Source organism: Bos taurus, chromosome 13 (genome assembly GCF_002263795.3).
Source record: "Bos taurus isolate L1 Dominette 01449 registration number 42190680 breed Hereford chromosome 13, ARS-UCD2.0, whole genome shotgun sequence".
Lineage (NCBI taxonomy): Eukaryota > Metazoa > Chordata > Mammalia > Artiodactyla > Bovidae > Bos > Bos taurus.
Genome location: NC_037340.1, coordinates 10,672,485 through 10,698,683, shown reverse-complemented (window position 1 = coordinate 10,698,683; position 26,199 = coordinate 10,672,485). Strand labels below are relative to the sequence as shown.

At 42.9% G+C, this 26,199-nt stretch overlaps 2 protein-coding genes across 4 annotated transcripts in view; both read right to left on the bottom strand.

Annotated features, from left to right (window-relative positions):
- The window catches only part of LOC100297905 (ninein-like protein), a 120,487-nt gene extending 119,183 nt beyond the window's left edge, over positions 1-1,304 (bottom strand). The window contains exon 1 of the mRNA XM_059892806.1: positions 1,217-1,304. The gene's annotated coding sequence lies outside the window, so the exon portion shown is untranslated. The remainder of the gene's footprint in view (positions 1-1,216) is intronic.
- The window catches only part of NANP (N-acetylneuraminic acid phosphatase), a 57,396-nt gene that overhangs the window by 6,845 nt on the left and 24,352 nt on the right, over positions 1-26,199 (bottom strand). Inside the window, exons 7-8 of one of the 3 annotated variants that reach the window (XM_059892599.1) lie at positions 16,786-16,928; positions 1,217-9,895 (exon numbers count right to left, since the gene is read on the bottom strand). The exons of 1 other annotated variant lie outside the window; for it this stretch is intronic. In XM_059892599.1, the coding sequence (XP_059748582.1) occupies positions 1,217-1,306 (90 nt within the window). In that variant the 5' untranslated portion in view covers positions 1,307-9,895; positions 16,786-16,928. Of the gene's footprint in view, positions 1-1,216; positions 9,896-16,785; positions 16,929-26,199 lie in introns of those variants that run through there. One more of the 3 variants, NM_001105377.1, reaches the window with a different exon arrangement.

The following is a 26,199-nucleotide window of genomic DNA, read 5'->3' as shown; positions in this document are numbered from 1 at the left end:
TGGAGACAATGTATCAGGGGATGGTCATGATCAAAGGCGTGAAGATGGAAAGGTCAATCAATACTGTGTAATGCCTCAGTAAAGTTATTAAAATAGCCTTAAAATGTCCAGGATTCTATCAGTTTAGGAGGTGCCTAATGATTGCTTTTTTTTTTTACTTAAAAAATGGACATTGCTTTGTTTTTTGCAAAAACTGTATAAAAAATTGTTAACATTTTTCCAATGCATATTTTGGAGAATCACTCTGCTAAACTATTATACACATTAACTCAATTAATTCCCAAAAGTAGTCTTTTGAAGTTGGCCCTAGTGTTGTACTGTAACACAGATGAGAAACTCAGGCTCTGCATTGAATTATCTGCCCCAGATCTCAGAGCAAACTGTGGCGCCAAGATGATTAAAGATTGATTACACTCTTATGGAGAATAAGAGAATATTAAATAAAGACATCTTTATTGGAAAAAAAAAAAAACAAACAAGAGTACTGGACAGATCCGAAAACGCACCAGGAGTGTAATGCACCAAGAAAGGACGAAGAAGCTGAAGATCCGGGGAGATACAACTTAACAAAGCATGAAGTGGGCGGGGCACGAAGGGTTGGAAGGATCAGGTTCCGAAAGTGGGCTTTTCAGATATGGTAATCCTTCGTTTATTTCCGTTAAAGCTGAATGCAGAAAAACCCAAGCAAGGGTGGCTTCGGGTCTTGAAAGGAATGGGAAAAGGCTGAAAGAGCATCAGTGGGTACGGGAAGCGGAGGGTGCCGCTTCTGAGCAAGACCTCGTGAAAGTAAACGTGCTGAGGGTTACACTCACCGCGGGGACACCTGGGTGAAGCGCTCATGCTCCAAGGTCCAGCGCACACAGCACCGGGGGTCCACACTCCCGCGGCCAGGCCGGGAGAGCTGGGTGCGCGCGCGTATCGGCAGCTCCAAACCCGCCCCGACAGGAAGCCAGGCGCCCCGCGCGCGGCAGCCGCTCGGCGCGGCGGCAACCCTGCCCTCGTGGCAGTTCAGCGACACCCTTCCGGGAGCCCGCGCGCCGCGAGCGCCGTCCGCTCGCAGACGCCCCTCGCCCTCCGCGCGGGGCGGCCGGCACACGGGGCCTCCGGGGTGAGGGGCCCCGACGCCCAAGGGGGAGACGGGGCAGTGCCAGGGGCCCGAGGGGAGAGGGCGCGGGGCGCAGAGCTCGCCGAAGGGAAACGGGAGACAGGACGTTACCTCCAACATGCCCTTCCGACTCGCTCCGGCCGTGTCGATGAGCGTGTTGTCCAGGTCGAAGAAGACCGCCCGCACTCGGCTCAGCCCCATACCCCCGCCGCCAGCGCGACGCGCAAACTAGCCGCCGCCGCCACAGCCGCTACCACCGCGCGCGCATGCGCGAACCTGGCCCGCGGACGGGGAAGGCGAGGGCGGAGCCGAGAGGCACCCCGAACCTTCCGCACCGGCGTTGAGCTCCCGCGAGAGGTCTGCAGACCTGAACCCTCCGGAACGCTGAGGTCCCGCGAGACCCCGGCATCGCGCACCTCAGGACTCCTCACCGTGCTACGGCTCTTCTGAGTGGGGCGTGTGTGGGGTGGTCGGGGGCGCCTATCGCTCCTTTGTGCATGTTTCTGCTTAACTTGGAGAACTATCAGAAACCTCAGAGATGCAGAACACCACCTTTATGGCAGAATGCTAAGAGGAACTGAAGAGCCTCTTGATGAAAGTGAAAGAGGAGAGTGAAAAAGTTGGCTTAAAACTCAACATTCAGAAAACTAAGATCATGGCATCTGGTCCCATCACCGCATGGCAAATAGATGGGGAAGCAATAGAAACAGTGAGACTTTCTTTTCTTGGGCTCCAAAATCACTGCAGATGATGACTGCAGCCATGAAATTAAAAGACGCTTACTCCTTGGAAGAAAAGTTGTGACCAACTTAGACGGCATATTAAAAAGCAGAGACATTGCTTTCCCAACAAAGGTCCATCTAGTCAAGGCTATGGTTTTTCCAGTACTCATGTATGGATGTGAGACAATTGTAGACAATTTTACATCTGATTGGAAAGGGTGATACTTATCTCTAAGGAGACATATTTTGTAGGGCAAAACCAAAATTTTTTCCCTCTGTGTGAAGAGCCCTAAAGTACAAACATGCACATAGTTGAAGATCAAGAACTACTTCTTGGATGAATGGAGGAGCATTTGACTTTTTTTTAGCTCACTTTATGAGAATGAGGATTTGGAAATATTGTTACCATAGAAACAGGACTCCCTAGGATGAGAACATGATGTGAGGCCATAATCTTATGCACTGTGATATGTGATCTCTTATTCCAGTATGAAACAGGGATTCTAAAAAGGAAGGCAAAAATTTGTCTTTTGAAGACAATGGAAATTAATCAGTGTGCAAAATGCAATGTGCCACGTGGTTAAACAAAACAATGGGAGTGTGATCCTAGGCAAGTTAGGTAATAAACAATCTCAATTCAGTTCAGTCGCTCAGTCATGTCCAACTCTTTGCAACCCCATGAATCGCAGCACGCCAGGCCTCCCTGTCCATCACCAACTCCCAGAGTTCACTCAGACTCATGTCCATTCAGTCAGTGATGCCATCCAGCCATCTCATCCTCTGTCATCCCCTTCTCCTGCCCCTAGTCCCTCCCAGCATCAGAGTCTTTTCCAATGAGTCAACTCTTTGCATGAGGTGGCCAAAGTACTGGAGTTTCAGCTTTAGCATCATTCCTGCCAAAGAAATCCCAGGGCTGATCTCCTTCAGAATGCACTGGTTGGATCTCCTTGCAGTCCAAGGGACTCTCAGAAGTCTTCTCCAACACCACAGTTCAAAAGCATCAATTCTTCAGCGCTCAACTTTCTTCACAGTCCAACTCTCACATCCATACACGACCACTGGAAAAACCATAGCCTTGACTAGACAGACCTTTGTTGGCAAAGTAATGTCTCTGCTTTTTAATATGCTATCTAGGTTGGTCATAACTTTTCTTCCAAGGAGTAAGCCTCTTTTAATTTCATGGCTGCAATCACCATCTGCAGTGATTTTGGAGCCCCAAAAAATAAAGTCTGACACTGTTCCACTGTTTCCCCATCTATTTCCCATGAAGTGATGGGACAAGATGCCATGATCTTCGTTTTCTGAATGTTGAGCTTTAAGCCCACTTTTTCACTCTCCACTTTCACTTTCATCAAGAGGCTTTTTAGTTCCTCTTCACTTTCTGCCATAAGGGTGGTGTCATCTGCATATCTGAGGCTATTGATATTTCTCCCAGCAATCTTGATTCCAGCTTGTGCTTCATCCAGCCCAGCGTTTCTCATGATGTACTCTGCATAGAAGTTAAATAAGCAGGGTGACAATATACAGTCTTGACATACACCTTTTCCTATTTGGAACCAGTCAGTTGTTCCATGTCCAGTTCTAACTGTTGCTTCCTGACCTGCACATAGGTTTCTCAAGAGGCAGGTCAGGTGATCTGGTATTCCCATCTCTTTCAGAATTTACCAAAATTTATTGTGATCCACACAGTCAAAGGCTTTGGCATAGTCAATAAAGCAGAAATAGATGTTTTTCTGGAACTCTCTTGCTTTTTCCATGATCCAGTGGATGCTGGCAATTTGATCTCTGGTTCCTTGCCTTTTCTAAAACCAGCTTGAACATCTGGAAGTTCACGGTTCACGTATTGCTGAAGCCTGGCTTGGAGAATTTTGAGCATTACTTTACTAGCGTGTGAGATGAGTGCAACTGTGCAGTAGTTTGAGCGTTCTTTGGCATTGCCTTTGTTTGGGATTGGAATGAAAACTGACCTTTTCCAGTCCTGTGGCTACTGCTGAGTTTTCCAAATTTGCTGGCATATTGAGTGCAGCACTTTCACAGCATCATCTTTCAGGATTTGGAATAGCTCAACTGGAATTCCATAAACAATCTACTGATCTCTAAATAGCATTATGGCTAAATAAAGCTATTCAAAAGAATAAGGTAAACCTATATACAGCCACATGTTATGATCCTTTGATGTATTTGGTGAAAAATATAACCTGCATACAGAGATTTTTTTTTTTTTTTTTTCTTTTTTGCTCAGTCCTGTCTGACTCTTTGCCACCACATGGACTATACAGTCCAGGGAATTCTTCAGGCCAGAATACCGGACTGAGTAGCCTTTCCCTTTGCCAGGGGATTTTCCCAACCCAGGGCTTGAACCTGGGTTTGATACATACACAGATAGTACAATAATATAAAAAAGATACCCTTGCATATATCTGGACCTGCTTGCAAATGCAAAGAAAATGGTAAGGATAAACTCCCACTTTTTAACACTTCCATTAAGAAGAGGAACGTGAAGAAAAAAAAAGAGGAGGAACATGATAGAAGGAAGTTTGGGTTCTTCTATTCCCACTTTTATTTTATGCATTTACTTTGAAATTTTTACAAGGAGAACGTGTCTGTAAAGAATAACTAAATGATGTGTACCAGTTCACCAAATGCTTACCTGAGAACCATGCTTCTGGATGATCCCCTCAAAGGTAAAACCTGCCACTTAGAACACAGGGAAAATCTGTGCCTTTTGTGTGCGGGTGTGTGTGTGAGTGTCTCTGTCTGTGAACAAGCCAGATTCTCCCAGTCAATTCTGAGTCATGTAAGCACTCATTTCATTCGCCTTTAAGAAGTGCTTCTTCTACTAACTAAACCCTGAGAAGGTGGGTGCCAGAGACAAATTTGGGGCTAGTTAAACCATGGCATGTGGTCCCATCACTTTATGGCAAATAAATGGGGAAACAATGGAAAAGAGAGACTTTCCTTTTCTTGGGCTCCAAAATCACTGCAGATGGTGACTGCAGCCATGAAACTAAAAGACACTTGCTCCTTGGAAGAAAAGCTATGACCAACCTAGAGAGCATATTAAAAAGCAGAGACATTACTTTGCCAACAAAGGTCTGTCCAGTCAAAGCTATGGTTTTTCCAGTAGTCATGTATGGATGTGAGAGTTGGAGTAAAAAGAGAGCTGACTGCTGAAGAACTGATGCTTTTGAACTGTGGTGTTGGAGAAGACTTGAGAGTCCCTTGAACTGCAAGGAGATCCAACCAGTCCATTCTAAAGGAAATCAGTCCTGAATATTCATTGGGAGGGCTGATGCTGAGGCTGAAACTCCAATACTTCGCCACCTGATGCAAAGAACTGACTTATTGGAAAAGACCCTGAGGCTGGGAAAGATTGAAGGTGGGAGGAGAAGGGGACAACAGAGGATGAGATGGTTGGAAGGCATCACTACTTCATGGACATGAGTTTCAGCAAGCTCAGGGAGGTGGTGAAGGACAGGGAGGCCTGGCATGCTGCAGTCCATGGGTTCGCAGAGTCAGACATGACTGAGCAACTGACCTGAACTGAACTGAGGCCACCATGTGACTGCCACAGACTCTCTAGCATTCAGGTGTGAGCAGCCCGGGTTCAAAGACTCGCTTGGAACTTCTCCAGGAAACCACTGGGTGCTGGAGACGGGCACTCTGTCCAACAGCTCTTTTCTGATCTTCTGTGCTGTATGGGAACCTGGTCTTTATTCCTGGAAATGAGCCTTAATCCCTCAAGTTTGCACCAGAGGTTCAGCGCGAGGCGGGATAAGAGCCTGTGTCCAGTCCTGGGGGCCCAGGTTGGAGTCCCGGCCTGACCTGGGGAGAGAGATCTGTCTCTCCACAGGGCCTGGCCTAGAGCCTGAGCCGCCCTTGGCCTCGGGTCAAGACAAGGAACCGAGCTTGGCTGGGCGGTGGGACACAGCACAGAGCCCCTTCCCGAGTTGCGGTCGAGACTCCACTACTTCCACCAGTATCACAGACAGAACCAAATGGCCCAGCGGCCCCACTGCCACACTGACTGCCTGGAGCCACCACTGTCTTGGGCCTTCAGTTGGGCTGCAAGGTGGGCTCGCACCCCTGGCTCTTCCTGCTGCTGTCCATGGTGTTAATGGCTGTTCTCAGCACTGGCCTGATTTACCTGCCCCAGGATGAAGACGACGACCTCGAGCAGCAGTACACCCCGGTAGGGAGCCCTGCCAAGGCTGAGCAATGCTTTGTGCAGGAACATTTCACTGCCAACAACTCTCTCATCTTCTTCATCTCCAGGAAGTGCACCGAGGTCAATTATGCCTCCATCCTAGTGGTCTCCAACACCGAGACACCACTGGAGCCGGAAATCTTAGAAGAAATTAGCAAGGTGGAAGGTGCATGGCAGGCTTTGACTGTGATACAGGACAACAGAACCCAGATCCCCTACAGCAAGGTATGCACTAAAAACCAGGGCTCCTGTGTCCCCCCAACCCACTCTTGTTCGCCTGAAAAAGTAACAGGGGGCCTCAACCTGAAAAGCATCACCTTCCCCATCTACAGCCTAGCCAGTCAGATCATCAACCTGGCCAACATCCTGGGAGGAACTGTCTTAGGCGAGAGTATGGGGCTGATCCAGGTACTCCTCCAGGCCAAAGCCCTGCGGCTGCAGTACTACCTGAAGACAGGTGAAGGAGAGGAAAATGAACATAGCAAGGCGTGGATGATCCATTTCCTAATGAAGGTTGGCAGCCTTGAACAGAGTCTGGCCTTGAAGAAGATCAAGGTACCCAGCAGCTGGGGTTAATAGGGAGGCCAGGAGAAGGTGGGAAGGATAAGACTTGTTCCAAGGACCATAGCAGCAGCACTCCCAGATTATCAGATAGAGTCCGTGACTGGAAGCTAGGTGTGCTCTGCTCTATTTGATCCTTAATCCAACTTTCTTAAAATAGAACAGTGAAGAAAGCCACAATAGATTCTAAAAAAAGAGCGGGTATGTGTATACCTGATTCACATTGCTGTGCACATGAAACTAACACATTATAAAGCAACTATACTACAATCATTTTGTTTTTAAGTAAAAAGAGATAGGATGTAAAACAAACAAACAAACAAAAAATGCCACAAATCTTAAATCCTTGGTAACATTCTGGTTAAAAACACAAGTTGTACATTCTCAGGGGAGGTCTGCTCAGTACAGATGTTGATCTTCAGGTCTAGTTTGGTTTTGTGGTCAAATTACTCTGCAATTCTTACTTCCAGTTTAAGCCTTTGCTGTTTCAGGGAGCCCCCTAAACTTTGTTTGAAGTTCATTGGAATAAAAAAACAAAACTTTAAACAAAAGTTCCATGGTGTTCTTGAGAAAGAAAGATGAGCATTTTAAAAGTAAATTATAGGGACATATTATCTGTTCAGTAATTTTGGGGCTGGCACACGTAATACTCTGAATAAAACTGGTGAAAATGAGAAGACACCTTCTGGAAAAAGCCTGTTAATACTCAGGCCTTTCTGAAATGGTGTTTGTGCAATGAAAATAGTAAAAAATAACAATCTAATAGAAGTGTAGAAAAAGAAATAATGTCACAGTTTTTAGTGCTTTCACAGTTTTGTGTAAGATTCAGATTTTGTATATTCAGGAGTTTTAAACGTTAGATTTTTGAAAGAAACTTTGAAAAGCATGCCAGAGATTTGTGGGAAGAAGAAAATCTTCATTACCTTCTTATTCTAAAATCATAATCCATATATTTTGATTTTTTATTGAATTTTAATATTTAAATCAATAAGCTGTAGTGTTTCAATATCATATGTAACACACACAATATCAAAATTGAAAGCTCTTTACCTGAATATATTTTTGTGGCAGGTCCTCTACATGACTTTCCAGACAACTGGAATTTGAGGCAAATTCTATGACAGTGGTGCCCTTGTTTCAATTGGCATGCCTTCTAATCATATTATTTACAATTCTATCATACTACAGGTAAAACAATTTTATTAGTAAACTCTAAAAAAGGTTTCATTGTGATAATAAATAAAATGTGTAGATATGTCGCTTAAATATGTGATTTCCTCAGTTCTGTCTTTCCAGAGCACAGATTTGAAACAGCGGACCAGTGTTACAGCTCGCTTACAGCTCAGAGTTTTATTCAGCAAGCAAAGGAAAGTACACCCTCGAGGTGTGAGAGCAGGCCAATCCCAAAGGGGAGGCCTCGATCCATCTTGGTTTCCTTTTTTTATACATCTGTCTCTTGCCCCTGAGCCTGCCCCATGGAAATTGGGTGAGCCAGGGGGCTATTTTTTTCACCTGAGATCCTTACTCCGGTCCTCAGATTTTCTTTGGTTCCACTTTCGCATGCTTTTTCCTTTCTTTGTCTTTTAGCCACCACCATTTTGGACTCCTTTTTCCTATTTTTCCTATTCTAACTAACATTCCCACCTCAAGAGATAGGAGGCCCATTTCTTTGGGAATAGAGACGTCAAGCTTTCTCTGGCTACTTCCAGCTGAGTGGGGATAGCGAGGGGCACTGGACCTCCCCCTCTTGCTAGTCTGAAGCCTCAGAGTCCTTATAGTGGTGTTCATCTAAGAGTAAGTGATATTTTCTGTGGTTGGGTGTAATCTCTTGTTGAACTGGCATTGCATGTTGAGACTAAATGGGTTAATCAATAATACACGGAGCAATCATAGGCAGCATCAATATGGTGATAACAGAGATTAGTAGGGGCATTAGCCAACTCCAAATTCCCCATCGCCAGGAGAAGAGCCCCCAAAGAGAGATTGTAGCCACCTCAAAAACTCTGCAGCTCGTTCTTTGAGATCCTGTAGGATCTGAATGTTTTTCTTGAGGACTGTGAGACTTTCTTTAACTTGGCTGGAGATATTTACCCAGAAACAACACGTCTCATTCAAGATGGTTCAAGTTCCTCCTTGTTCAGGGATCAGGAGATCTATCTCCTGTCTATTTTGGAGTACAACCCCTGCCAAGCAGTATTGGCTGTTTAAATCTATCCTGAGAAATCGTATCCCCAGAAACTTAATTTTGGGGGTTATGATTAGAATGGCACGCATTTGTAGTCCTGAATAGGCATCTGTGATCTCCCACTCCTGTTTTGCCCCCTAGTTCCTTCATCCTACCAAGTTTTGCATGGGTCTATGTATTCTTTTCCACCAGTCAGGTACTCCTGTCCACTCTCAGCTGATGTTCTGCATGCACTTCTGTGTCTGAAGGTGTACTGGTGATATATATGTGGAGAGAGATGTACTCCACGTCCACCTCTCCTCCACCATGTTGTTCTCTCCTCTCTCAGGATATTTTAAGTAACATTTTTAAACGGTATTTCCAAGCCAAGGAAACATGCCTTTGCTTTTAGTTTATTGACTATTCTTAATGGTGCGTTTTCATCAGATTGGGCTGGGCTAATCAGGAATTCTATAATTGGTCTTTGATTTGTCAGTGCTTGTTCAAACTAACTTTCAAAAAACAGGAATACTGGGATACAAAATTAGACCATGAGCAGCTCCAAATACCACCACAAGAAACAATCTTAAAAAATGTCCTGAAGATGTATGCTTTAGCTGCAGACAGGACACACACGCCTATTATTGTTGAAAATGCACTTTGTAACACAGGGTAGCCTAGCAGATACAACGCCTCAATGGTTTTTCAGTTTACTGAGGGCTCTGAACTCGAAACAAACACACAGGAAATGTGAGCAGAAAAGTCAAAAGAAAACCCTATACAAATGACAAGATTAATCATGGCTATGGAATCAAGATTGACATTCCAGAAGGCCATAAAACCCAAGAGGCGCATAATCACAGAAGCAATAGCAAAAGTTGCCCACAAAGAACATACAGGATGAGGAATTAACAATAAGGAAACAATGAACATAGCTGTTGATGCAACAGTCACATTTGAACAGTGTTTTCTAATACTGCAGAATACTGATGAAAATATATGAAAGCCTGGTTGTATACCATTAGGGGAACTTGACACTTCTCGGCCATGTCTCGGAATTGGTGTAACATCAGTTTCTTATTGCTTGAAGAAGACATACTCATGGTTTGAATGAAGGCCTGGGAACAAATGTTTACCTGTGATGATGTAATATTAATGTTATACACATTCCATTTAAAGTGGAAATTCCAATTAAAAAGTGCATTTATTGCTCAGAAAAGCTGTCACCATTTTTATCTTGATGGAGGTTTTCCATATATTTCATATATTCTCATAACCAAAACTCTGTAAGATTTTTATCTACATACTCACTGTTTTCAAAATGTGCCAGACATTTTTCCAATTTTTGCCTAGTATTTTTATCCCAATAGTCAAGATTCAGTAATGATAACCATAACCCTGGGACCATAACTTGAAAAATATTCTTCTACATTACTATATTGTGTGGTGTAGGAGTCATCACTTGCCAAATTTCGGAAGTCTAAACCTTCCTGCACTCAGAAACACCCGTATATACTACTTATGATGTACAAAGTATAGGAGCACTACAAAAAACCTGGACTCGGTGCTTGTGAGAAAAGGACTAAAATATTCTCTAAAGAATAGATTCACTGGATTCCATATGTAAAATAGATAGCCAACGGAAATTTGCTGTATGGCTCAGGAAACTCAAACAGGGGCCCTGAATCAACCTAGAGGAGTGAGATGGGGAGGGAGATGGGAGGCAGTTTCAAAAGGGAGGTGACATTTGTATACCTATGGCTGATTCATGTTGAGGTTTGATTGAAAACAAAATTCTGTAAAGCAATTACCCTTCAATAAAAAATAAATTGAAAAAAGAATAGATTCATTGGATGGAGATCAGCTTTATGTTCAGCTTGGAGAAAATTACCTGGGAGGCAAAAGGACTTTTTTAATGAGGAACATTTTTGGTCAGGAGTTTCCTGCTTCTTCAGCCAGCGTAGATAGACTACTTCTCTTTTACCATCCATGGCCATAAACACTCTAAAACACACGATGTTATGAAAATAACAAAAGAGCAGGGTTGTTCCTATATAAATGTAAAAGTATTGCATGGACCTGAAAGAGGTCAGGTTCTCTTTATTATTATGAAAGAGGTCATAATTCCTGTATAGGAGGCCAGGACATTGGTGATGGTGGTGATTGTAATGGATACTGCCACTTTTGAATAGACATCGGACATCTGCTCACTTAAGCTATCCATGAGGCTGGTCTTCTGCCAGGCAGAAATCATAATAAACATGTCGTCAACTCCAACACTTGTTAGAGAAAAAAACAGAGTCTCTGCATTGTTTAAACATCCATTTAAAATTAACAAGATGAATTCAAACGGTTTTCTTTGCCTGTCTCTCAAGGTCTCACTGATCTTGCAGTGTGCTTGTGTGAATGAATGACATGTCCTGTGCAAAGCAAGTGATGAACCCTGCACTGGGGTTTTGTGGTGCGTTATAATGACTGAAGGCAGACCCCAAAATGAAAGGTTTGTCGGGGTTTATAAACCGACCTCCCAATGCCAAGAGACACCCAACATCCCTGTGAGGGGAAGGGCCAGAAATGGGTGAAGCGTGTGGACCAGATTTTCCTTTCTTGGTCAGCTTTTCCTGGTCTCTTTGACCATTCCATAATTGTGTGGAGAATTAGAACTACTAACCTAACCTGTCAGATCATAGACTTTCAAGGGACTTGTGATCCATGCCGTTACTCCGTACTTTTACTTAGACCTCAAACTATATGGATGAAAGCGCCTAGCCTTGCTAGGAGCTGAAAGTTACAAGGGCACGTTTGGGAGCAAGGTGGAGCTCTAGTTCCAGGAACATCTCTCAGGCTAGAGGTCATTCTCTTGGCTGGCTGCCTCAGGGCCCAGAGTCCAGAGTCCTAAAAGTAAGTCTTTGTCATGGCTATGCCTCTGATCTATGTGGGTAGAAGCATTGCCCCTGATCATGAGGTTTTTGAAGACATAGACTGGGAATTGCAGGATCTGGTCAACTTGGAAGTGCAGTGGGCTTCCTTTGGTAGTGCTAGCTCTCAGCAGACCAGAGAAAGCTCTCCAATGGCTTGTCTCTCAACTCCCTAGATATTCCTTTTGTGGAATCTCTGGGAATGAACTGGAAGGATTGGCCCTAGTAAGTTTAGCACAGAAATCACTTTTTCCTCACTGGCTGACCCTCCAGTCTCTCTTTTGCTGTCACATACACTGGTGTGGCAACACTAAAAAGAGACATCTTGGATTTCTTGTTCGTCTCTTTATAACCCAAAGCTTCTACTGTGTTCAGGACTGTACTCGGGAATGTGTATACACACATGGAACATGGATGCTTCCCCTAGAAGACGAGCTTGGGAAACACTCCAGGAAAGCTACTCTGCTCCACCCCAGGTGGCATCAGAGGAGGAGTGAAAATCAGACAAAGGTCTTCATGGTGAGGAACTGGACATCAGTCTGGGATGCCATCAGGCCTACCCCTGGTGCATCTCCACCCCACCTCGGTGGTGGAACTGGGAGGGACTGATAAGTCACCTTTGTCAGTAAGGGACAGACTAAGTCCAAGCAGGGAAGGAAAGCTTCGGTGGAACGTCTGTCTACACCCCAATCTAGAGCAGGGAGGGACACTTCCGGTGGAAAGAAGCCACGGCTGTGGATGCTGCTTTTTTCTCTCTTACAGATGGGAGCTTCCCTGGTGGCTCAGAGGGTAAAGCATCTGCCTGCAGTGCGGGAGACCCGAGTTTGATTGCTGGGTTGGGAAGATCCCCTGGAGAAGGAAATGGCAACTGACTCCAGTATTCTTGCCTAGAGAATCCCATGGATGGAGGAGGCTGGTAGGCTACAGTCCACGGGGTCGCAAAGAGTCGGACACGACTGAGTGACTTCACTTTCACAGATGGGAGCTAGCAGATCCAGAACCACCTCTTTAAAATGTATTTTTTTAAATGGGGACAATTTTGATTCCCAGAGTTTAAAAAAGACATGCCTGATCTTTGTCTTTGATACCAAATGGCCATGGTAGCCTTTGGAAGATGGGGAACACTGGTCAGCTGAAGGGTCTCAATTATAATACTGTTTCACAATTAGATCAGTTCTGTAGAAAACAAGAGAAATGGGTAGAACTGCCATATGTGTTGCTCTTTATCTCTCTGCGAGACATGCAAGACTTATGTCCTCAGGGTGCAGATTTGGCTGTGAAACCTTCAGCAGCCTCCTCTTCTCTTACTTTGCTCCTGTATCTAGGGCTCCCAACTAAACAGGCTGACTCAGGGCACCCTTCCAGAAGGGGATGCCTCAGTCTCAGTAGAAACTCAAACAGTCCCATTTCATAAAAGCCTTTAGAGGACTAACTTTATGACCTTACTTGGAGAGATGTAACGTATGTCTTGGGACAGATGCTGACTCCTGACTCGAGAACTTGAGTTTTGGGAGAAGCTACTACTTTTGAAGATGAATGGCTTGAGGATGAGACAAGGGGAAAGAGGAAGCACAAAATAGCTCTCCTCCTTCCTGGGAGCCAAGCACTTCCCATGACAAGCCAGACTGTGACTATAGCATGCCTAAACGAAGGTGGGATCAGAACTACTTTTCCAGGTGTATTCTTGAAGGATTCATGCCAGTGCGCACTAAGACTTTACACTATGCTAAGTTGGCTGACACAGAACAGGGAGAGAAAAAATCTCCTGAAAAATTCCTAGATAGACTACAAGAGGCTCTCCACAAGTTTACTGACTTTGATCCCAAAAATACAGAGGAAGGAATAATCTGAAAAATAGATTTCTCACTCAGTCAGCTCCAGATATCTGCCATAAGTGATGAAAACAGGCGTTTGGACCAAATCAGTCTTTAAAAGACTGTTAAAGCTGGCTCAGATGGTATATCATAGTAAAGAATACAAGGAGGAAAGTAGGAGAAAAAAAACTGACAAAAGAATGAAGCCCCGACAATGGCTGTTAGATCAACTCTGAAACAGACTGAAGAAAAGTGCCCAGAGTAACCTAGGTGAAAAGGGGTGGACTTGTTATTACGGCGGAAATAGAGGCACCTCTAGCTGGATTTGCCCTCAGGCATCTAAGCTGTGCCCGGCTCCACGTCCGGTCTATAAAATGACCACACCTGAGGAGAGGCCGCCCTCTGAGACATAGGCCCCAGGGGTTGGACTCTCAAGGCAATCGGGACTGAAAGTGCCTGGGGGTCCCCATACAAGCTCCCATTCTAATTACACCTGTGGAACCCTGGGGATTAATAACTGTGGGGGGCCAATGGATAGATTTTCTTTTGCACACTGGGGCAACTTTCTCTGTGCTCACTGAAGCCCCTGGTCCGCTTTCCTCCTGATGCACTATTGTTATGGGACTGTCAGGATGAGTCAAACGCTATTATTTCAGTCATCTTTTAAGCTGCAACTGGGTCTCCGTGCTGTTTTCTCACGAGGTTCTGATCAAGCTGGAGTCTCCCTCACCCCTTCTAGGGAGGCATATACTGAACATGGTCCAGCCTCTGTTTTCATGAATATGGAGCCTGCTCTTTTAAGTGAACAAAATGTAAATCCTAGAGTGTGCGCTGATGGAAAAACTGTGGGTTGAGCACAAAATGCTGTTCCTGTTGTTATCAAGCTCAAAACCCCTCACTTATTTTCACATGAAAAGCAGTATCCACTAAAGCCTGAGGTTAAGGAATGGGCGAAACCTTACTATACTGACTTCTCATGATGTTAAGGGGGATCTTAAACTCTAAAGTTCGGAGCAACAATGTTCCATCTTGAAGCTACTGTAACTCAAGGGGTGTCAAGACTTCCAGGAATAGAATATTCCTTACACTGTTCCTAGAGACCCCCATCTTCAGGAAAGGCTGGAAAGGCGAGTGCCATTATTAAAGGCCATCCATGTGAGCTAACTCAGGAAACACAAGACAGTTGGTTTAAAGTTTTACCCATGACTTTAACGAGGGCTTGAACTGCCCCTAAGAAGAAGGGACTGTCTCTATGAGACTGTTTTCATGCACAGATCTTGTCATACATCCTGAAACCTTAGAATTAACTATGTGACTCAGCTTTCAGGTTTTCAACCTTGTCAGGAAAGGCTTCGCATGGTGGGTTTCTCCACTACAAGGAAAGGACTTTCTTCAGCTCTGTGAATACCTGCACTGACAACAAGCATATATGATATCTTGTCTTCTTCTGATGACTTCTGTTGCTGCTGCTAAGTCGCTTCAGTCGTGTCCAACTCTGTGCGACCCCATAGACGGCAGCCCACCAGGCTCCTCCATCCATGGGATTCTCCAGGCAAGAGTACTGGAGTGGGGTGCCACTGCCTTCTCCACTGATGACTTCTAACAACCCTAAAATGGACTGATTCAACTATGGACATAATGTGACTTTTAATTTTGATTATGATTTAACTTGGTTTAATGGGTATTTTGCCTTACATCTGTAACTGTAAAATGGGGTTTGTTTCTAACCATCTGAAAGCTTCTAAGTTACAAATGGTTGTCCAGGCTCCTACGAGTGCCACAGCCTCCTCCAACTATTACTTGGGGACCCTGGATCAGAGACCCTCAATATGACAGTTAGGAGAATATATTGCCTCAACAACTTAGGGACAATGCCCTTCAACAGAAGGAAGTAGTTATGGAATGAAAACGATGGCCCTTTCCCTTGGCAACAAGATCCTCCTAAAAGAAAAGGGGGGAATGAGAAAGTCAATTCCTAGGTAGGTTGATAAGAAGACCAGGGTCCCTGAGGAGGAGAAAGGGGTCCTGAGCCCTCAAGAAGGAGAAAGGGGTCTGAGACTCCCAAGGAGAAAAGGACAAACGGTCTTTTCTACATTGCTTTGTCTTAGTGAATATAACAATGCTTCTTGCTCAAGGACATGTTTCTCCTTAACAAGAACCTTCTGACTAATCCTGTCATCTTAAAATGGATATTATGGGAGTGGGTCTGGTAATATCTTTCTATTGTTCATTCTAATCTTGTTCATTTAAGATGTATGTTGTGGGCGTGGGTCTGAAAAAAGTATATAAGGCCTTGAAAAGACTAGCTTGGGGAGCACTCTGCCTCCCCTTCTGATGTCTATGTCAAAAGCTTTCTCTGTCCCTTTTTATACTTTAATAAAACTCTGCTACACAGAAGCTCTTGAGTGATCAAGCCTGGTCCCTGGTGGAGAAGAAGCTAAATATTCTTCTTTGGAGATCACGAATCCAACATCATTCACCGTACGCTATCATACAATTAGCCTGTTTTTGTTTTTTCCTATTCTAAATCACACTGAAATGAACATACGTCTTCTATTTTGTGAGCACCTGTCCAATAACTAGGACGAATTACCAGGAGTGGAATTGGCAGGTCAGATTCCATTTAAAATTTTTAAGTCTTTTGATTTGTTGCAAAGTTATATTTTAAACGTGTACCAATTTACAAATTTCCCTCAGCAGAATGTGTGTTTATTTGCATACAACCTTCCCCAAACCTTCAGTCTTGCTGTAATATTCATTAATCTAATAAAAGGACAAGGTGTCTCACTTTTGGTTTAACTTGCATCCCTTGATTAATGGAAAGGTCAAATATTTTTTTCTTATATTTTCAATGATTAGTGTTTTGGATTCTGTGTGTGTGTGTATGTGTGTGTGAACTGCCTGTTCATGTCCCTGGTCTGTGTTTTTCCATTTGGGGTACTAAATTTTTCTAACTCTTAAAGGTACATAAGACAAAGATTGAGATGGTTGGATGCCATCACCAACTCAATGGACATGAGTTTGGGTAAATTCCAGGAGTGGGTGACGACAGGGAGGCCTGGTGTGCTGCAGTCCATGGGGTCACAAAGAGTTGGACACAACTGAGAGACTGAACTGAACTGAACTGAAAGGCACATAATTCCATTTGATTTTCTTTTTCTCCTGATTCCTCATTTTGCATCTGTAGAGTCACTGATATATAACTATTTTGCCTAATCTAACACAATATCCTTCCTTTACGCACCCCACACCCCCACATACACAGTGTGCAGCCTCATGCTTTGTTTTACTCACCTACAATAAGAAATGGTGAATTTGCAATGATGATCAAAAATGGCACCCCAATGTACATCAGGCCAAAGCCACTCACCACTGCCAAGGCAGCAGAAATGACTCCAAAGGCTGCGACCCACATTTTGTTCCGTACACAGACACACCTGTAAATTTGGAGGGACAAGTCATGGAACTTGCAGTGGTAGCTTCCATACTGAAATTCCAGCAACCCATAACATTCTTTACTCAGACATCTCTTCAGAGCCCTCTTGCACAGTATTTCCCATACCTGTCTGCTGGAGAACTTTAATTTCCAGGCACTAACCCAGACCAACTGAACAGAAGATGGGGAGAGGGGGGAGGCACAGACAGAAAAGTTGGGAATCTGTGCTGTTACCAAACTATACTGGTTGATTTTTATGCAGCGAGCCAAGCATCAATCCACCGACTGGACTTTCAAAACAACAAAGATATACTGCGGCTGCTGCTAAGTCGCTTCAGTCGTCTCTGACTCTGTGTGATCCCATAGACAGCAGCCCACCATGCCCCGCTGTCCCTGGGATTCTCCAGGCAAGAACACTGGAGTGGGTTTCCATTTCCTCCTCCAATGCATGAAAGTGAAAAGTGAAAGTGAAGTCACTCAGTTGTGTCTGACTCTTAGCGACCCCATGGACTGCAGCCTACTAGGCTGCTCTGTCCATGGGATTTTCCAGGCAAGAGTACCGGAGTGGGTTGCCATGCACTGCAAATAGCTAATTCCACTCTGATCTTCAAAGGAGCATGAATGGAAGTAAGCAGTATGAAAGTGCCCAGGTCTAGGGATCTTCTCACCCACTTATGAGTCCAGTTAGCCATAAAGACAATCCTAAATATCTCCTGTATGTCAAAGCTGGTTTAATATATATTGTCGCTAACCAAAAGAATGAAAGCCTTCTTCTAAAAGATTTTTGTGGTTCTCCTCTGCTAGAGACGTGTGTTCCAGAAAAGAGGCTGTGTGTGTGTGTGCTCAGTTGATTCAGTCATGTCCGACCGTTTGTGACCCTATGGACTCTAGCCTACTAGGCTCCTCTGTCCATGGGAATCTCCAGGCAGAATTAGTGGAGTAGGCTGCCATGCCCTCCCTCTAGGGGATATTCCCCACCCAGGGATCAAACCTGAATCTCCTGTGTCTCCTGCATTGCAGGCAGATTCTTTACCACTGAGCCACCAGGGAAGCCCAAGAAAGGTGGCTACTTAATTACGGGAAAAAAAGTAACATGTAACCCATTTTGAATAACATCCTATGCCTGTTTCTTGGTTGGACCAACAAAAATGGGAATATATACACAGCATTTTAAAAAGACTGGATTTAATACTTAAACTCCCCAACAAGCACAACTTTCCATCTTAAAATATTGACAACAATCTCTAGGTTTCTGTTTTACTTCGTTGCTAACTTCTTCAAAAGAAATGACTGATAACTGCCTCTAGAAACTTTTAGTAGAAGAGAGAAACTAAGTTGGTTTGAAGACTAGCAAAGTCAACTATGGAAGTGGAGTTACTGATTCCCAAAGAGCAAGAATATAACTAAGACCTTGTTCATGCCAGGCCACATTGAAATAACTAAACTTTCCTCTTATTAAAACAGCTATGTGTGTCTGTATTTCACTTTTTCTCAAATTGCTGGTGTTATCAGTTAAACTCAGGGCCCCAAATCAACATACACACACATACACACACATTCACAAAATATTTTGTTTTGATTACAGAAAAAAATTTGATTGCAACCAATACTTTCTTAAAGCAACAACATTGGTTTACAGGAGTTTAAGATAAAAGTACCACAGATGAACCTTGAAATCAGAAAGATTAACAGGATAAAACCTACCTCTGACATGTTTAGCTCTATTCCCTCTTTCAGGTCTCTGGATTGTTGATATAAATTCTTCACAGGATGGGGGAGTGAAGTATATTACTGGCTAGAGTGATTATTTGACTTTGACTAGTTGCTGTGTTGATTCTCTCTGCTGCTGCTGCTGCTAACTCGCTTCAGTCGTGTCCGACTCTGTGCGACCCCATAGACGGCAGCTCACCAGGCTCCCCCGTCCCTGGGATTCTCCAGGCAAGAACACTGGAGTGGATTGCCATTTCCTTCTCCAACGCATGAAAGTGAAAAGTGAAAGTGAAGTCGCTCAGTCGTGTCCGACTCTTAGCGACCCCATGGACTGCAGCCTACCAGGCTCCTCCGTCCATGGGATTTTCCAGGCAAGAGTACTGGAGTGGGGTGCCATTGCCTTCTCCATGATTCTCTCTAAATGACCTTTATTTTAATGTTCAATAGGCAATGGAAGGGAAGACGTGTATGTAGAACACTAGTGAAAACACTTGAAGATTTTCTAGTCCCCAAGAAGGACTTTGGTTAAGCAGTTTCTCAGAATGACTTAGGAGAGTCTTAGAACTTTAGATTCCTGCAATCTTGGAACATAGCTCTGCAGACTCTGATCTACAGTTTGTAGAGAAGTTGCAGAATCCATGTGTCTAAAAATTTCTACATGTGATTCCACTGCTCAGGCGGACTTGGGCATCACTGGCAGCAAAATGACCAATCAAAACAGCTCACTAGAAAAACAGATACTACACATTGGAGAAAGCATAAATCAGGAGTTCCCTGGTGGTCCAGTGGTTAGGACTCCTTGGTGCTTTCACAGCTGGGGCCTGGGTTTGCCCAAAAAAAGGCATCAGTGGATGAAATGAAGGATAATAAGCTATAATATATACATAATATAAACACCCAAACAATAGAAGTAAGTCTTTCCTTGTCAGCAATTATTTTAAATCTAAACAGATTAAACTTTCCAATAAAAAGGCAGATATTGTCATAATGAATAAAACAGCATGATTCAACTATATGCTATTTACAAGAGATTCCCTCTAGATCCAAACACTTAAATAGATTGAAAGATAAGAGGAATGAAATAGAAACTCCCTATGAATACTAACCAAAAGAGGCTAGGAGTGCCTATACTGATAACAGACAACATAGACTACCTCAAAAAAACTGAAAGGAAGGGAACACTTCCTAACTCTTTTGATGAGGCCATGTTACACTGATATCAATGCCAGACTAAGATATCACAAGGAAGCTACAGATAATACTTCTTATAAATATATATACAAACATCCTCAATAAAATTCGAGCAAACACAATTCAATAAGCATATTAAAAGGAGTATACATCATGACCACGTGGGATTTACCCAGGAATGGAAGAGTGGTTCAACATGAGAATATCAATCAATGTAATGCAGAACACTTTCAGAACAAAGGATAACAAACCATATGACTCTCAAAAGGTACAGAAAAGGTACTTGACAAAACTCAATGTCTTTTCATGATAAAAATTCAAAAACAACAAATGGAAGGAAAGTTCCTCAAAATTATAAAGGCAATGATGAAAACTGCACAGCTAACATTATACTCAATGGTAAGAAAAAGAAATCTTTCCCTCTAAGATCAGGAACAAGATAAGGATGCCCACTTTCATCAGTGATATTCAAAGATGCACTAGAAGTGCTAATCAGAGTAAATAGACAGGACGTTGAAATTAAAGAAATTCAAACTGGAAAGGAAGAATTTTAACTATATCTTTTTACAGATTATATGATCATATGTATGAAAACTCCAATGAATTCAAAGGAAGCCACTTAAGTTAGTAAACAAATTCAGTAAAGCTGCAAGATACAAGATCAACACACAGGATTCAGTTGTTTCTATCCATGTGCAATGAACAATCCCAAAAAGAAAGTGATTTCATTTAGAGTTTAAAATAATGAAATATTTAGGAATAGATTTAACCAAACAAGTAAAAGACTGGTACATGGAAAACTACAAAACATCGGTGAAAGAAACTAAAGAAGACCTAAATTAATGGAAAGATTTTCACAGTCCATGGGGAGGAAGACTTAATATTGTCAAAAATGACAACCTCACCTAAGGTGATCTACACATTAATCACAATCTCTATCAAAATTTCAACAGCTTTTTTTCAGAAATGTATAGGTCAACATTCAAATTCATATGGAATTAAAGGAGCCCTGGATATCCCAGAATAACCTTAAAAAGAAAAAAGAAATGGACAACTGAGATTTCCAGATTTCAAAACATGTAACAAAGCTACAGTATTTAAAGCAGAGTGGTACTAGTATACGGACAGACATATGGACCAATGGAGTAGAACTGAGCCTCCAAAAATAAATCCATATATCTACAGCCCACTGATTTTTGACAAGGATGCCAAATCCAATCAACTGGGAAAGAGCAGTCTCTTCAACAAATGGCACTTGGATGACTGGATTTCCACATGTACAAGAATGAAGTTGGACCTCTACTTCACATCATACACAACTATGATTAAAAACTGCAACCACCTAAATATTGCAGCTAAAACCATAAAACTTTTGAATGAAACAAAGTAAATGCACACAACCTTACTTGTTGATGGAAGCTTAGATATAAGACCAAAAACAGAAGTAAAAAATAAACAAACATGTTGAATTTCATCTTAATTAAAATCTTTGTACATTAAAGGGCATTATTAAGAAAGTAAAGAGATAATCTACAGAATGAGAGAAAATATTTGCCAATTATATAACGTGATAAGGATTTAATATCTAAGACATTTACTCATCAACAACAGAATAAAACAACAAGTTCAGTTCAGTTCAGTCATTCAGTCATGTCCAACTCTTTGCGACCCCATGAATCAGGGACAAACAATTTCACTAAAAATGAACAAAGGTGGGGATTTCCTGGTAATCCAGTTGTCAGAACTCTGAACTTTCACTGCCAAGGGCCTGGGCGCAAGTTGAACCGTTGGTGGGGAAATAAGATTCTACAAGCCTTGGGGCACAGGCAAAAAGAGGGCAAAGGACTTGATGTGTGTGTAACCTCAGTCACTCAGCTGTCTGATTCCTTGTGACCCATAGCCATCAAGCTCTTCTCTTCATGAAATTTTTCAGGCAAGAATACTGAAGTGGTTACCATTTCCTTCTCCAGTGCATCTTTCCAACACAGGGATCGAAACCAAGTCACTTGCATCTGCTGCACTGGCAAGCAGATTCTCTACCTCTGCACTACCAAAGAAGATATACAAATAACCAATAGACACATTAAAAAGATAATCATGGTTAGAATGTGGAGAAATTGGAAAACTTACACATTGCTGGTGGGATATAATATGGTGTAGCCTCTGTGAAAAATAGTTTGGTGCTTCTTCAAAAAGCTAACCAGTGAATTATCATACAACCCACTAATTCCACTCCTAGGTATATACTGCAAAGAACTGAAAATAGGGGCTTAAACAGAGATTTGGACACTATGCTTCACTGCAGCATCATTCACAATAGCCAAAACAAAGAATAAGAAAGCCTTCCTCAGCGATCAATGCAAAGAAATAGAGGAAAACAATAGAATAGGAAAGACTGGAGATCTCGTCAGGAAAATTAGAGATATCAAGGGAACATATCATGCAAAGATGGGCCAATTAAGGACAAAAATGGTATGAACCTAACAGAAAGCAGAAGATATTAAAAAGAGGTGGCAAGAACACAAAAAAACTATACAGAAAAGATCTTCATGACCCAGATAATCATGATGGTGTGATCACTCACCTAGAGACAGACATCCTGGAGTGCAAAGTCAGGTGGGCCTTCAGAAGCACCACTACGAACAACGCTAGTGAAGGTAATGGAATTCCAGTTCAGCTCTTTCAAATCCTAAAATATGATGCAGTGAATGTGTTGCATTCAATATGCCAGCAAATATGCAAAACTCAGCAAAGGCCACAGGGCTGGAAAAGGTCAGATTTCATTTCAATCCCAACGAAAGGCAATGCTAAAGAATGTTCAAACTACTGAACAATTGCACTCATCTCACATGCTAGCAAAGTAATGCTCAAAATTCTTCAAGTGAGGCTTCAACAGTACATGAACTGAGAACTTCCAGATGTTCAAGCTGGATGTAAAAAAGGCAGAGGAACAAGAGTATAAATTTCCAACATCCGTAGGATCTTAAAAAAAAGCAAGAGAATTCCAGAAAAACATCTACTCTGCTTTATTGACAATGTCAAAGCCTTTGACTGTATGGATCAAACAAACCGTGGAAAATTCTTAAAGAGATGGGAATACCAGACTACCTCACCTGCTTCCTCAGAAACCTGTATGCAGCTCAGAAGCAACAGTTAGAACTGGACAGGGAACAACAGACTGGTTCCAAACTGGGAAAAGAACACATCAAGGCTGTGTATTGTCACATGCTTATTTAACTTATATGCAGAGTACATCATGAGAAATGCCACACTGGAGGAATCACAAGCTGGAATCAAGATAGCCGGGAGAAATAACAATAACCTCTGATATGCAGTTGCTGCTGCTGCTGCTCCTAAGTCACTTCAGTTGTGTCTGACTCTGTGCGACCCCATAGACAGCAGCCCACCAGGCTCTGCTGTCCCTGTGATTCTCCAGGCAAGAACACTGGAGTGGGTTACTATGTCCTCCAATGCATGAAAATGAAAAGCAAAAGTGAGGTCGCTCAGTCATATCTGATTCTTCGGGACCCCATGGACTGCAGCCTACCAGGCCCCTCCGTCCATGGGATTTTCCAGGCAAGAGTACTGGAGTGGGGTGCCATCACCTTCTCCGATATGTAGATGACACCACCCTTATGGCAGAAAGCAAAGAGGATCTAAAGATCCTCTCGAAGAAAGGGAAAGAGGAGGTGAAAAACCTGGCATAAAACTCAACATTGAGGAAACTAAGATCTTGACATCCAGTCCCATCACTTCATGGCAGATAGATGGGAGAACAATGGCAACAGTGACAGACTATTTTTGGGATCTCCAAAATCACTGCAGATGGTGACTGTACCCATAAAATTAAAAGCTGCCTCCTCCTTGGAAGAAAAGTTATGACCCACCTACACAGCATATTAAAAGCAGAGATATTACTTTGCTGACAAAGGTCTGTCTAGTCAAAGCTATGGTTTTTCCAGTAATCATAGATGGATATGTGAGTTGGACCATCAAGAAAGCTGAGAATCAAAGAACTGATGCTTTCGAACTGTGGTGTTGGAGAAGACGCTTGAGAGTCTCTTGGACTGCAAGGAGATCCAACCAGTCAATCCTAGAGGAAATCAGTCCTGAATATTCATATGACGGATTCTGAAGCTGAAGTTCCAGTACTTTGGCCACCTGATGCGAAGAACTGACTCACTGGAAAAGACCCTGATGCTGGAAAGATTGAAGGCAGGCAGAGAAGGGAATGTCAGAGAATGAGATGGTTGAATGGCATTACTGACTCGATGGACATGAGTTTGAGAAGGCTCCAGGAGTTGGTGATGGACAAGGAAGATGGCTTGCTGCAGGCCATCGGTTTGCAGAATGGGACACAACTGAGTGACTGAACTGAAACATAAAATACTAAATGCTAATGAGCCAGACATCCTGGAATGTGAAGTGGGCCTTAGAAAGCATCACTACGATCAAAGCTAGTGGAGGTGATGGAATTCCAGATGAGCTCTTTCAAATCCTGAAAGATGATGCTGTGAAAGTGCTGCACTCAATATGCCAGCAAATTTGGAAAACTCAGCAGTGGCCACAGGACTGGAAAAGGTCAGTTTTCATTCCAATCCCAAACAAAGGCAATGCCAAAGAACGCTCAAACTACCGCACAATTGCACTCATCTCACACACTAGTAAAGTAATGCTCAAAATTCTCCAAGCCAAGCTTCAGCAATACGTGAACCGTGAACTTCCAGATGTTCAAGCTGGTTTTAAAAAAGGCAAGGAACCAGAGATCAAATTGCCAACATCCTCTGGATCATCAAAAAAGCAAGAGCATTCCAGAAAAACATTTATTTCTGCTTTATTGACTATGCCAAAGCCTTTGACTATGTGGATCACAATAAACTGTGGAAAATTCTGAGAAAGATGGGAATGCCAGACCACCTGACCTGCCTCTTGAGAAACCTGTATGCAGGTCAGGAAGCAACAATTAGAACTGGACGTGGAACAACAGACTGGTTCCAAATAGGAAAAGGAGTATGTCAAGGCTGTATATTGTCACCCTGCTTATTTAATTTATATGCAGAGTACATCATTAGAAATGCCAGGCTGGATGAAGCACAAGCTGGAATCAAGATTGCTGGGAGAAATATCAATAACCTCAGATATGCAGATGACACCACCCTTATGGCAGAAAGTGAAGAGGAACTAAAAAGCCTCTTGATGAAAGTGAAAGTGGAGAGTGAACAAGTTGGCTTAAAGCTCAACATTCAGAAAACGAAGATCATGGCATCTGGTCCCATCACTTCATGGGAAATAGATGGGGAAACAGTGGAAACTGTCAGACTTTATTTTTTGGGGCTCCAAAATCACTGCAGATGGTGATTGCAGCCATGAAATTAAAAGACGCTTGCTCCTTGGAAGCAAAGTTATGACCAACCTAGATAGCATATTGAAAAGGAGAGACATTACTTTGCCAACAATGGTCTGTCTAGTCAAGGCTATGGTTTTTCCAGTGGTCGTGTATGGATGTGAGAGTTGGACGGTGAAGAATGCTGAGCACCAAAGAATTGATGCTTTTGAACTGTGGTGTTGGAGAAGACTCTTGAGAGTCCCTTGGACTGCAAGGAGATCCAATCAGTGCATTCTAAAGGAGATCAGTCCTGGGTGTTCTTTGGAAGGAATGATGCTAAAGCTGAAACTCCAGTATTTTGGCCACCTCATGTGAAGAGTTGACTCACTGGAAAAGACTCTGATGATGGGAAGGATTGGGGGCCAGGAGGAGAAGGGGACGACAGAGGATGAGACAGATGGCTGGATGGCATCACAGACTCGATGGACGTGAGTCTGAGTGAACTCCGGGAGGTGGTGATGGACAGGGAGGCCTGGCGTGCTGCAGTTCATGGGGTTGCAAAGAGTCGGACATGACTGAGCGACCAAACTGAACTGAACTGAATGAAAGTTTTTTTAATGTTGGCTATATTTACATTTCACTTTCTAAAGATTCTCTGAAGTAATTTTCACCAGTGGTTCAAGATATTCCAGGGTTATTTAAATCACATCTTACTAAAATAATCTTTGAAAAAAATCCCATGCAAAGCCCACCTCTTAAAAAAAAAATCCAACAAAGGAAAAAATATATTCTTTCAGAAAGAACTGTTCTATAGAGATGTAGTATTCATTCCTGGTGAAGAGAACAAACTGCAATATTAAAAATGATTCATTCTCTAAAATCTCACAGAAGGATTTGGATTACAAGAGAAATACAGAATTCTCAATCAAATCATTGCTAAAATTTCCAGACTCAAATAGATGATTGTGTACCAATGTTCATGGCACCATTATTAACAATAGCCAGAAAGTGGAAAAACCCCAATTTCATTGACAGAGGAATGAAC